Raw genomic sequence first — 13,970 nt, 5'->3', positions numbered from 1 at the left:
AAAGGAAGGTTTTTAACCAGTTTCTTGTCTGAATGTTGCCTGTAGGGACCATTGTATCATTGATCCAACGACCCATTGAAATGAATGTCTTGAACAGTCTTAGTGTATGAAATCATCATAAAGGTTTACTCACCTACTAGTCAGAAAAAACATTTTTCCAGATGATAAAGGGCCAGGAAATGACATTTTAAGCATCTTGTAAGGACTTACAAAGGCCTTATTATTTGTTAATTAATGGTTATTACAAGGACCTTAATATAAAGCGTTACCGAATCTTTTATTAAAACACATATGGTGATCAGGAAGATCAAATTACTGGTTAGTAGTGGTGTGCCATATCGTATCGTTCACGATAATATCGGTATATTTCTTTCATGGTTAAAAAAAATGCATATCATGATATTGGCAACATTCCTACTTCTTGATGTAGTGGCGTAAGGTAAACAGTAGCTAACACTTAAAGTTGTTTTAATCACAAAAAGCTACTTACTCTCTGTCGCTAAACACATGCAGCTTTCAAAATAAGAGCACAGTGTGTTAACAGAATCCACCATAGAACTTACAAGAAGACTGTCAAAATAAGATGCCTTATATAAAACATACAAGAACCTTTATTCTCCTTTACAAAATGTCATTAAAATATGCCCCCGGAAGCCCTAAATGGTTATTTTTATTATTTTCTCATACATTTTTTTATTTATTTGGCAACTGTTGAGATTTGCACTTCACACTACATTTTAGATTTTTATTTATTTATACAGACTAAAAAAACATATTTTCTATATCTTTTTAAGTATTTCGTAATATCGTCAAGAATATCGTTATCGCAAAAATAGCCTGAAATATCGTGATATTCTTTTAGGGCCATATCGCCCAGCCCATATTGGTTAACATGAATTATTTGTTGTGTCAGACAGGGAATCCCCGCCAATCCTCCTCTACGTTAGCACAGAGCTGGCTGCATGTGTTCACCAGAGATAAAGACGTTTGTGCGTCCAGATGCCTCGGGGCGACACGGCCACACTAACCCCGCCCAGATAGTCTGGGCTGGACACCACAGCTCAACAACACCACCATGCCACAATAATAATAATTATGCAACTAAAGCTCTCCTTCCTTCAGGATCTATTCTAAGATCCGTCTCGTGCTGCAAAGGACGTCATCATTTTACAAAAAGTGCTATATTTTCTACCTGAGATATGAAGAAATACTCATGGTTAATAAAAGTGGTCAGTCTTTCTATGCAAATAAAGAAAGAATCGTGGTAGAAAAGCCTTTTAACCAGCAAATATAAACATGTAGAAGATGCAGAGAGAAGCTGAACAGCAGCCAGAAGGAGTGGCCTGTCAGATAGAAATCATGAGGAATTAATATTTAATAGTCTCTTTAAAGACTGATGACTTTATGGAATCATTGCATTAATATAAATGAAATACTTCACTGCAGATGAGAGCAGGGTTGTGTGATTCTAATTATACTCTGCATTACCTTTGAATCCTCTTGTGGTTCATTAAGGGGAACTTTTACTTAAGGTAAAATAGTTTTTACTCTGTATGAACTGTATGCAAAACATCCCTTAATAAGCCTTATATGCAGTGGTTAGATAAACGGATCAGAAAAACAAAAGCTGGAATGTGAGAATGGAAAACAAATTGTAAACTTGTTTCCTTTTTTCACACAACTTAAATAATGATGAGTACTCACAGTGTTTCCATGTAGAAGGTTATTGCAGATGATGAAGTCAATCCCAGACCAGGTCAGAGAGGAAAAGAGGGGAAAAATGAGTAATTAGTTCATTAAAACGCAAATTTTGTCTATGTGACAGAACACATAATAGAGTTTATGCATTTCAATTATAAATGTTACAGCAGACAGTCAATTAGATATAAAGTATACACAATAGACGAAGCTCTATTGTGCATAATTAAAAGTAAAAACTGCACAAAGGCAACTAATAATTCATCACATCGCTGGTGGTTTGAATTACAACCAATATCAGAAATACTTGTTATTGATCCTGAGGGAGTATTCAGGTTTGTTACAGGTGCTTCCATACTAGAATGAAGATATGGAATTAGAGAAAATGTCAGAAAAATAGAAAAAATGTGTACATTATAGTACAATTTAAAACAAAACAATATACATCATACATTTGGATACTCAAACATATAACACAGTTTAAAAAATGAAGGTTGCTGATATGGATCTATGATTAAGTGCAAGAATATTCTAAATAACAACATTGGTTGAATTGTATGGTATAAATTAATGCATTATACATATTAATCCCAGAATAAACAAGGGCAATGCAGTTAAGAATCATTATTGCACAATGAGTTAATGCACAGAATCATTGTAGAACATGAATAGCTGTTTTAAAGTAAAGCATATAGCACTAGCATCCAGAAAGAATGAATGTAAACAGGTTATAGTTTACCATAATCAGCTGTTTAAGACCAAACTAATTCTGTTACTAAAGTTCTACTTCTATTATCAGCATAATAAACACATAAACATACATTTTAATGCTACCTGTTTATCTCTGGCTGTGTTGTGTTGTCATGTTTTTGATCATTAACCCATAAGAACCCAGACCCAGTAATCCTTAAAAAGGAAAATTATGTGGGATATACAACAGAACAAGTGGACCACATAGAACATATTTATGATGTTTTAAAAAAAAAATACTACCCCTAAATAACAAAGATCTATGATGTGACATATACATTACATTGGGCGTTTATGGTATTTATGTTTATGATATTTCTTATTTTGAATTGAATAAACTAGACACATTTTCTGTTTACAGAAACACAAATGTGCCTTTTTCTTTGCATCTCCACCACATATGTAAAAATTGTGACATTAATAGTGCTGTTGAACAACAAATTCCATTTCAGGTTTTTTTTTTAGTAACAAAATAATAATAAATCGATAATAAATAAATAAATATAAATAACACTGCCTCATTTGATGGCTTCTCAACAAGCTACTGTACTCAACTCAACTTTATTTGTAAAGCACTTTAAAACAACAACAGCCGCAACAAAGTGCTGTACATAAACAAACAGAACAAGAGACAATAAAATAAATAAAACAGGAAATAAACACTAAAATAAATAGATCCATTGCTTTTTAAAAGACAATTTAAAAAACAATAAATAAAAGCAAACCATAAAACACTAAAAACAAGAGCAGAGTCTCATGCGTGGTTAAAAGCCAAGGAATAAAAATAGGTTTGAAGATGACTTTTAAAAATGGACAGTGAGGAGGCTGTAAAACACTGAAAAACACACTTATGTACTTGAGAAAACATACATGAACATTACTAGAACATTTAAAATGCTTGTGTCACCATAGGTTCTTATGGGTTAAGATCTTTTGGTCTGTCAGGTAGCTGATTTTAGGGCCCAAGGGCTCGTGAAGGACCTGCCAACACACCTTTACCTGATAGTTAACAACTATTAGATATCATTCAGGCTTCCCGACAGACTGCAGCAGGTTTTTTGGTCATGTTTGTTATTCAGGTCGGCTCATAGCACAAACATCTCTGACCTGGTCGCTTGAACATAATCCCTCTAAATACGGAGCATGAACTCTAAACGAACCGACGCAGCGACTCAGACAGGAAATGAAAAGGTGACAATGTAAACACACAGTAGCAGAGTCTTACCTGAGCAGCCAGGTGAGTCCTCAGAGTGTCTCCTCCACGCGACACCGTCACTTTGTTGCCATAAATCCTGCGTTTCCCTTCAGAAGCAGCAGTCAGCAGGCGGCCAGGTTTCCTCAGAGAGAGAGAGAGAGAGAGAGAGAGAGAGAGAGAGAGAGAGAGAGAGAGAGAGAGAGAGAGAGAGAGAGAGAGAGAGAGAGAGAGAGAGAGGCGGTGTCGCAGCTACAATGACGAAGCAGTAAGTAGTGATGGGTGGAGATCAGAGGTGGGAGAGTTACTAGGAAGAAAAAAAAAACAGCTTTTAGTGAAGAAAAACTCCTCCATTCAAATAATGTTCTAATATCCCACCGACAGGGATACCTGCAGACCCTATAGGTGTTGTCACATCTCCAGTGTTGGGAAGTAACTAAGTACATTTACTCAAGTACTGTACTTAAGTACAATTTTGAGGTACTTGTACTTTAGTTGAGTATTTCCATTTTATGTAACTTTATACTTCTACTCCACTACATTTAGAGTCAAATATTGTACTTTTTACTCCACTACATTTACCTGCCAGCTTGAGATACTTTTCAGATTTAACATGAAAAAATACCATATATTTAATATGATTACAAATGTATAAAACATAACAGTGTATTAAGTAATTAACATTAGTCCTATCTGGCCCACAGTAAAATGCTACTTATATAAATGCATCAATACAAATAATCTTATAATACATTTAGAACATAATAAAACAATCTGAGTGGGTTCATTCTGCATAACGAGTACTTTTACTTTTGATACTTTAAGTACATTTTGGTGCTGATACTTTTGTACTTTTACTTCAGTATGTTTGGAATGCAGGACTTTTACTTGTAGTGGAGTAAATTCACAGTGTTTTATTCATACTTTTACTTAAGTAAGGGATCATAATACTCCATTATTTTTGTCAATCCGTTTTTTTCTGTTAACTTCATATAAATGTTTTCTGTTTCTGTTTTAATTACTATTTTTTTTAAAAGCCTTTAAAACTTTAAAAAGATGAGGGTTAAGTAAAAGTACAACAGTGGACAAGTAGCATCAGAAAAGATCAGAAAGAAACAGAAACAGAAGCAGAAGTACTCATTTTACAGAATGGTCAATTTCATAATAATGTATCTTATTATTGAATTATAATATTTGATGCATTCATGTGTACATCACTTTAATGTTGCAGCTAGTAAATGTGGAACTGATTTGAATTAGGCTACTTTAATGCTCCTGGGTAAAGTAACTTATAAATAACATAATATAATATAATAACAATTTTTATTACTTAGTTGATTATATTTTGCGTTCATAATCTGAATCCACATAATATCTAGAAAGTAAGCTAAAGCTTTAAAATAAATGTAGCGAAGAAAAAGAACAATATTTTCCTCTGAAATGTAGAAGTATAAGGCAGCAGAAAATGGAATAACTCAAGTTAAAATGACAGTACTTGTATACATGTATATGTTTTTTGTCACCATCATAAAAACGTCATAGAGCACTCATTACTTAGGAAGCATTATAACCTTAGTTATCCTGACACATGGCAGTACATTTCTGTTACAGGTGAGTCAGGAGCAGTATACTTCCTGCAGCACAGAGATTGTTTATGGATGAAGTCATTCAAAATATTTCAGCACAGAAAGGCATGACAACTAAACTCAGAGAGGTGTTAATAAATCAAATCAACTTTATTTATAGAGCCTTTTAATACAAAGTGCTATACATGGCAGGACAGACCACCAATAAAACAATAAAAACAAAGAACAAGCAAAAACAACTAAAACAAAGCGAGTCTCATGCTGGGTAAAACAAAAAACAGTAAATAAAAGTGGGTTTTAAAATTAATCTCAATTTTAAAAAACCACAAAGAACAAATAAAAACAAAAAATAAAACAGAGCAAAGGCTCATGTTGAGTTAAAAGCCAATGAACAAAAAAAAAATAAAAATAGAAACTGTTGGCACCTGAGTGCAGCAGGTGCAGCTCTCCTGCTGCGTGTCTACCTGAGTAGTTTCAGTTTCAGGCTCTCGGAGGAATGTGTGGTCAAAGATTAAGCTTTTGTCAAACTGCTGCCAGTTCTACAATCACCTCTCACAAACTGATATCAGCAGAGTCTCAGGCAGCTCCAGTATCTGGAGCCGCTTCTGGAAAAAGTTTCCAAACTTCACTGGTTACCACACGGGGGCGCTGTTACCGTTATTTTATTTTTTTAATACCTTATTGCAAGGCTTCTTACTTTCACAAACATAATGAGTCATTTCGTTTTCTTTACAATATTGTACCTTGCATCCCCCCAATCCAATGAGGATCTCCAAGAAAAGAAATAAACAACAAACTGATGACACAAAACAAAAAACCTTAAAAAAAAGATAATAATATAATGAAAAAATAAGCCGTGGTGCATGTATGCGTGTTCATGGATCTGTGTGTGTGTGTGTGTGTGTGTGTGTGTGTGTGTGTTAGTGTTAGTGTTGGGGAGGGGACCATTTAGTTCATCTCCTTAATTTGATTAAATATTTCCACTGTTTTTTCCCAAAATTTCTTTACAGTATAACTTATTCCAAATATGTATTTGTTCCCTATTTCTAAAAGTTAGTCTTTCCATCTCTAAACTTTGTTCTGCTGTTAATACTCATGCTCTTAATTTTGGTGTATTTGATTGTTTCCATGCTTTAGTCCGTTATTTTTTTAAGGAGACACTTTGCACCAAAGTAGATGTAATTCTATTGCCTCCAAAGAATAAATCATGAGCTAATTACTATAAATAGTTACTGTAACAAATAACTCCTGAAAAAAATATGAAGCAAGGATTTATAATAGATACCGTGTTACTGATTGACCTCATGTTCCTTCCTAGTTGAGACTAATAAGTGACTTACCATTTCTTCCCTTTTAAACACATACCTACTTTTCTTTATGGCCGTCTAAAATTAAGTAGTGCATCAATAAAGTCGCCCTATCTCAAAAATGTGTTTTGCTCATTGTTACTTCACCTGGATGGTTGGAAAACAGGAAATGTATTTACAGTATTTACATCTTCATCAGCTATGGATTGTTCAACGAGGGTAAAAGAGTAGAGTTAAGATTCTTTTCAAGAATTCGTAACCATGTTTTTCTTTGTGGAACATCAAAATCAGACACAAATTATTATTCTAAGAAGAGTATTTGTTTTTTATTTTACACATTTAAACATAAAAATGCAGTCCAAATGTGTGCTTTATCATAACTTACAAGTAAAGCAGTGCACCAAGTGTAGAAGGCTGACACACAAATTACACAAATCCCAGCTATGGCTTCACTATTTATCTATAAAGCTTCTGTGTGTGTGTGTGTGTGTGTGTGTGTGTGTGTGTGTCTATGGCATATCTAGCTCACCGTTAGTCAGACTGACCTCAGATTTCGTATGTGGCTTGCGCATGGCACGAAGGTGTGCATCCTCGATTTTGAAGATTTTTGAATTAATTTTTTAAAATATAATTATTTTCGTAGGACGTGTTGCAGCATTGCACTGTTTCTGATCGGACGCCTTTTAGGGCAGTAGTTCTCAACCTTTTTGAGTCGCGACCCCCAATTTAACATCCATGTTGTCCGCGACCCCCACTCACTGAACACAATCTCACACGCACAGTTCAGATCACCCAAAAAAGAAACAAAATGACCAAAAAAGGAAACAAAATGACCAAAAAAAGACACAAAATGACCAAAAAAGACACAAAACGACCCAAAAAAGACAAAATGACCAAAAAAGACACAAAATGACCCAAAAAAGAAACAAAATTACCAAAAAAGACACAAAATGACCCCAAAAAGAAACAAAATTACCAAAAAAGACACAAAATGACCAAAAAAGGAAACAAAATTACCAAAAAAGACACAAAATGACCAAAAAAAGACACAAAATGACCAAAAAAGAGACAAAATGACTAAAAAACGAACACAAAATGACCACAAAATGACCAAAAAAGAGACAAAATGACTAAAAAACAAACACAAAATGACCAAAAAAAGACATTAAGTGACCAAAAAGACTAAAACACATGAACACTTTAACACAGTGGAGACAGAGCTGACTTCCAAAATGATTTGGTGACCCCCAGAAATCATCTAGCGACCCCATTTGGGGTCCCGACCCCAAGGTTGAGAACAGCTGTTTTAGGGGACCTCCGCCAACCCAATTCACTCTGGATTTCCACCCTGACTCATTTCATCTGTAAGTCTATTTATCCTACCTATCTTTCTGAGTTTTAAAGTGCGCTACAAGGTTTGATTTTCCAATAATATTCTAATAGTTTCCAGTGAATATCAGTGTTCAATCTGTATGTGCTGGATGGTGTGCGTACCTTTTGAAAATTAAGTGTTTTATGGAGTTGCCGATGATGATGGAGTTTTTCCTATATAGTCAGGCGGCTTAGCTAAATAATGGGGACACGCTGGACAAAAGCACCACATTTTTTCCACGTGCTCTCTATCACCATAGGTTTCAATTTTTGGTAGGAGCCACTTCATCAAGATGGCCGATCCGAGATGGCACCCATATAAAGTCTATGAGAACCAATACATCTTCCAAGCCACTCAGAAGGTCAATCTTGGTGTCAAAATCTACATTTTCTGGGTCAAAGAATCATTTAAAGCTGTTGAGAATATCACTAGATGATTATTTGACCAAATAGATATGTACATTTTCACCCAGACTGGTAGGTCTTCAAGTGCTGCAGCAGGGAATCTTGAGATGAAAATGTTTGGAATCTAATAATTATGTAAATACATGGCCAAAATGAACATATCTATTTGATCATCTAGTGGTTTTCTCAGTAGCTTTAAATTATTCTTTGACCCAGAAAATGTAGATTTTGACACTTAGCTTGACCTTCTAAGTGGCTTAGAAGATATACTGGTTCTCATAGATTTTATATGGCTGCCATCTCCGATCTGCAATCTTGATGAAGTGGCTCCTACCAAAAATTGAAACCTATAGTGATAGAGAGCATGTGGAAAAAATGTGGTGCTTTTGTCCGACGTGTCCCCTTTCTTCCCAAATCTGGTCCTAAACCGCCGGACTAATATGGGCGCTGCACTAGTACTGATCACACACAGAGCTCTCCCTGGCACCAACAGGCTCAACCTGTCAGCATTGTGTGAACTTGTTTGGTAAAGGCAGGGCTGTAACAGACAATAACAGTTCCACAGTCTAGCTTTCACTAACTTGCACTGACTTGAATTTGTGTCTTTCAACTGTTCTACAGGGACATGGGACCAAGGTTATAATAGTTTTGGATTTTTCATTAGTTTTAGTTTTCATTTCGTTGTGAATTTTTGTCTTCAAATTCAGTTAGTTTCAGTTAGTTTTTACAGTGAATTTTCTAGTTTTAGTTTAGTTTTTAGTTTTTGAAAATGCTTAGTTTTAGTTTAGTTTTTATTAGTTTTAGTGTTAGTTTTATTTTTTTTGTAATGGGCTATACGTTGGTGCCAGATTCAAAGTGGTCATAATAAATGTTTCCTTTATTTCCTTTGGTTTATCATCTCAGCCCCAATAAGGTTATTAACTCTTACAGTTCTGGGTGTTTTGTATTTTGGTTCTAGTGTAAACATCCCAGTCTCAGTAAACATATTCACCATGTGTTCATGTTCAAATAGAAACACTGAATTATGAATGAAAAAAGTTGACAAAAACGAAAACTAAGGACATTTTCACTATAATTTTAGTTAGTTTTAGTTAGTTTTGTAACCACACAATACAGTTTCAGTTAGTTATCGTTTTTTTAAAAACTCTAGTTTTTATTTTTATTTCAGTTAACAAAAATGTTGTTAGTTAACAAAAGTTGTCATGTCTCGTCGCTCGCGTGAAAAAAAGAGTGTTTTTATCGACTGACTGTAGAAGTGGCGCAGTTAAGAAGGAAGATCAAACGGAGTGCCGCTACATTTACTTTCCTTTTCTTTCATGTGAAAGAGGAGAACACTCCCTGTTTCTACACCTTTAACTCTCTGCTACAGCCTCAGCTACGTCTCTGCTCATCTTCCCCAAAATGCAGTTTTTTCTGCTGCCTCTAGAGTTCATAACATCGTCAGCTTAAGTGCAGAATAACACACTGCATGTAATCATTGTCCAGGAGGTGTTTTTAGTAGAAACAGACAGCTCTCTGCAGCCAGACAGCAGCCTCATCAGGTAACAATGACATTATACTTCATTATGGTACAACAGTGGATCTATTGAATGTTGCTTCACTGCATTTGTCTTGTTGCTCTGAAAGTTTCTTTGGCACGGCCGGCTCAGGAATATTACAGTTGATCAACTCTGGCTGTTTGGTTTTTACATAAATCAACCACAGGCTTTTTACAATGTCATTTATGATCATTCTTTGTCTGAGTATGTAAAAAAAAGCAGCCATGATAATGAATAAAAGAGATTACAGGGATTTAAATGAAAGGAACTACTATTTATTATAGTGTAATCTTGTGTAATCTGGTAATCATGTTTGTGTTGTTTTAATTTAAATGTGTGATTGACACACAATGCCAGTATTTGCTGTATTAGTAAATGGATCTTGCATGTGAAGATTAGTGCCGTTTAAAGATGTTTCACACAGCTGTGTTATAATTTGCATACATTGGGAGTAGGTTTATGATTTTATGTTTTATGGAGTTTCTTCTCATTAAACATCCCACAGTGTTTTACTCCACCAAAACCTAAAAAAAAGTATGGACAAGGACAAAAAGATGATGGTATTCTACCTGTTTCTGGCAGGTAATATACTGACTCACCTCTTTGTTGTTTCTGACATACAGTTGAAACCAGAAGTTTACATACACTATATAAAAAGACACATATGCTTTTTTTCTGACTGTCTGACATGAAATCAGACAATCACTTTTCCTGTTTTAGGTCCGTTAGGATTACCAAAATTATTTCTATTTGCTAAATGCCAGAATAATGAGAGAAGGATTTTTTTAGACAATTTTTTATTATTTTCTTCAAAGTCAGAAGTTTACATACACTAACATTATTATGCCTTGAAACAATTTGGGAAAGCCCAGATGATGCTGCCATGTCTTTGGAAGCTTCTGATAGGTTTGTTGACAACATTAGAGCGTAAGTAAACTTCTGACTTTGAAGAAAGTAATAAAAAATTGTCTAAAAAAATCCTTCTCTCATTATTCTGGAATTTAGCAAATAGAAATAATTTTGGTAATCCTAACGGCCCTAAAACAGGAAAAGTGATTCTCTGATTTCATGTCAGACAGTGAGAAAAAAAGCATATGTGTCTTTTTATATAGTGTATGTAAACTTCTGGTTTCAACTGTATATACTATTGAAAATCTGTCAAAGAGAAGAAATGTCTTACTTCCATAACTCTCTTTCAGCTTTAAGCAGCCCTGTGGTTACTGAAGAATGGAAGGCCAGTGTGATAAAAGAACTAGAAGCCCTGGTCACTTCCTGTGTTGTGGTTCCCTGCTCATTCTCTCATCCTGGGGGTCCTCTGCCCACCTCCAGACTCAGAGGCATCTGGCATCTTAAAACAGGTCGAAATCAACTCGTCTATTATGAGGACCAGACACGGATCTTGGAGAACTTCAGGGGCCGCACAAAGTTATTGGGACATCTGGGTCTGAGCAACTGCACCTTAGAAATAACTAAAGTTAGAGATCATGACAACGGCCCTTTCTGTTTCCGGATTGAATTAGCAAAATCGACTGATCCTTCCACCTCTAACAAGTTCTCCTTTGTGGAGGATTGTGTTGACCTCAGAATGCTCCGTACGTCACCGACAAACGCAAACTTCATGAACTCTCACACCAATTTTCTGTTAAAATAATTCCCCTCTTATTTTGCCTGTTTTACTTCACAGCTGAACCTCCAAAACCGACACTGTCTCACTCAGAGACGGCCACTGAAGGACGTCCCTTCACCATCACCTGTTCAGTCACCCACACCTGCCCGAGCCATGCACCTCGTCTCAAATGGAGCAGGGCCGACCCTGATGCAGTGCATGAGGTGCACAAAAAAAGTCGCTTTGGCTTCTGGGAGGCAGAGAGCATCCTGACCATCACTGCTGAGGAAAAGGACGACCACACTGACATCACCTGCACTGCAGAATTTAATGGAGACAGTAAATCCTCTGCATTAATGACCCTCTACGTGAAACGTGAGAGCTTTTCACTCTGTTGTTGAACTTTGAGGATGTTCTTTATTAGGGACCGAGCACTAACGGTGCGAGGACCCTATTGTAATTGGTCCGTTTATTATTATTCCGGAATTAAAATCGCCTTTTTGGGGCCTTTATCATATTCAAAAACTCACCATTTTTGGAGTATACATAAATCTCCGCTGAAATTTACATATTCTAGTGGTCATGGGAATGGGCGTGGTAAAATGACTCAACAGCACCCCCTTGAAAGTCAATAAAATTCAGCCCCTCGCACAGGAATGTCGTAGAGACACGAAATTTGGTACATACATGTATCATGGCAAGACGCACCAAAAAGTCTCAAGAACCCATACCCAAAAATTTACAGGAAGTCGGCCATCTTGGATCGAAAATGGCGTTTCCTACTGTTTTTGTCCATTTCCAGGTTGCATACTTTGACGAACTCCTCCTACAGATTTTACCCAATTGACTTCAAACTTGGTCAGTACCATCACAAGGCCTTTGGGATCAAAAGTTGTATAAATCTTTACTGACGGTCACACTATGTGGGCGTGGCATGGCGGCAAAATATGGCGTCTCGCCATAACACACAAAACTGTATAACTTGACCATACATTGTCCAATCTGTCCCAAATTTCACACACGTGATTAGGGTCCAGCCCTGAACACACCCACATGTCAATATTGACACACAGTCATAGCGCCCCCTGCTGGCAACAGGAAGTAACATGTTTTACACCTACCACGAGCACAGTAGTAGGAGACATGCAATTTGGTACGCATAAGCGCCGCGTCCGATGGCGCCTCCCCCGACAGCTCCACTCTGCTCGGTCCCGTTCAGTACTGCTTGCAGTCCTAGTTTTGGCTTTATATTCTTTGTGCAATATAATGGAATAAACTCTCTTATGTATGACTTTTATTGTCTGTTTTTATCCTTATTTTTTGTAAAGCACTTTGTGTTACATTTCTATGTATGAAATAAATAAAGTTTGATTTGATTTGATTCTGTGTATTTGCAGGTTCTGCAAACTACAACCACATCATCATTGCCACAGTGGTGGCCATTGGTACAGCTGTGATCTTTGCAGGCTTCTGCATTTTCATGGTGAAAAGATACAAGTGAGTAATGCAGTTCACTGCCAGAACACATCAAATAATAAACAATGATTTTATTGCACGTCGTTATGTTTCACACGTGTGTACAGTATATGCTCCTCAATAAAACAGTTTTCTGTCTGCTAAAGGAAACGGATGTCCAGACCTTCACGCAGGTGAGGAACAAAAGTGTTTTTTAATCCTTTTTCTTTTATACTCCAACGCTGTTATTATAGGAACTTTTCATTGTCCTCATCTGTAACATTTCCATGATTCGTTCTGATGGTCCAGGACCATCTCATTCCAATCAAAGGCCTTTATCTCTCTTTATCTCTCTCAATACTCAGTGACTAGTGTCCTAAAAAGCCAGTGTGAATTCCCAGAAGGTGCAGTGCACCTATGTCTAGCAGCTGCTGCAGCTGGAACATCTGTCTCAGTGTTTTCAGTAGGTTAGCTAAATATATCTGTATGGCCTTAAATGTGTACTCCAGTGATTTGGTATTGCACTTCCATAAAGTTTTATTGAGCTTTTACTGTGTTTACTCTCCCAGATAGTGTCAGAGGCTGCAGGTCAGGTGTGCCCATCACTGGGGAAAACCAGTTCACCTACTGGGACTGGGACTGGGACGGTTCTGTCATCTTTGCTGCCGCCATTGTCACCATTATAAGTTTGTACTGGGCACTGATATAATCCTTGCTCTTAACAGTTTTATGGGAATTGAATTTGATTATAATTACTAACTTACTTTTCTCATGTGAGGGAGTGCAGTAGTCTAGCCATTTCATGAATGCATTTCGACAATACAAAAAAGAAAAAGCTCACATAAGGCCGCCTAGGTCTGTTGATCCTTTTTCTCTGGTTTCTGGTGTGATAATTACTGTTTGCATGCTGACTTTTTCTATTCTTCATGTTTCTACTTGTGCTGTTGTTCTTTGACTTAAAGTACTTGTTTCCTTAATATATATTCACATTTAGTACTTTGTTCTTTTGCAAAAAATACACCACAGCAATTTTTTTGTACGTGAAAACCTACTTGGAAATAA

The 13,970-nt window shown here is 36.3% G+C and overlaps 1 protein-coding gene across 1 annotated transcript; it reads left to right on the top strand.

Annotated features, from left to right (window-relative positions):
• The first annotated feature begins 10,383 nt into the window (after positions 1-10,383).
• On the top strand, positions 10,384-13,570 carry LOC131975920 (sialic acid-binding Ig-like lectin 14). The gene is made up of 6 exons (XM_059338746.1): positions 10,384-10,429; positions 11,047-11,439; positions 11,532-11,828; positions 12,851-12,950; positions 13,076-13,102; positions 13,478-13,570. Exons 1-6 carry the CDS (start codon positions 10,384-10,386, stop codon positions 13,479-13,481), a joined length of 867 nt encoding a protein of 288 aa, XP_059194729.1. The 3' UTR covers positions 13,482-13,570.
• The last annotated feature ends 400 nt before the right edge of the window (positions 13,571-13,970 follow it).

The sequence above is a fragment of the Centropristis striata genome, chromosome 8, assembly GCF_030273125.1.
Source record: "Centropristis striata isolate RG_2023a ecotype Rhode Island chromosome 8, C.striata_1.0, whole genome shotgun sequence".
Lineage (NCBI taxonomy): Eukaryota > Metazoa > Chordata > Actinopteri > Perciformes > Serranidae > Centropristis > Centropristis striata.
The sequence above is the reverse complement of the archived record's forward strand: the minus strand, read 5'-3'. Positions and strand labels throughout refer to the sequence as shown.

Coding starts and splice junctions, on each gene's coding strand:
- LOC131975920 (XM_059338746.1), top strand. CDS start 10,384: ATGGACAAGGACAAAAAGATGATGGTATTCTACCTGTTTCTGGCAG. Junction 11,829..12,850: donor AATGACCCTCTACGTGAAAC/GTGAGAGCTTTT, acceptor GTGTATTTGCAG/GTTCTGCAAACTACAACCAC. Junction 12,951..13,075: donor TTCATGGTGAAAAGATACAA/GTGAGTAATGCA, acceptor TGTCTGCTAAAG/GAAACGGATGTCCAGACCTT.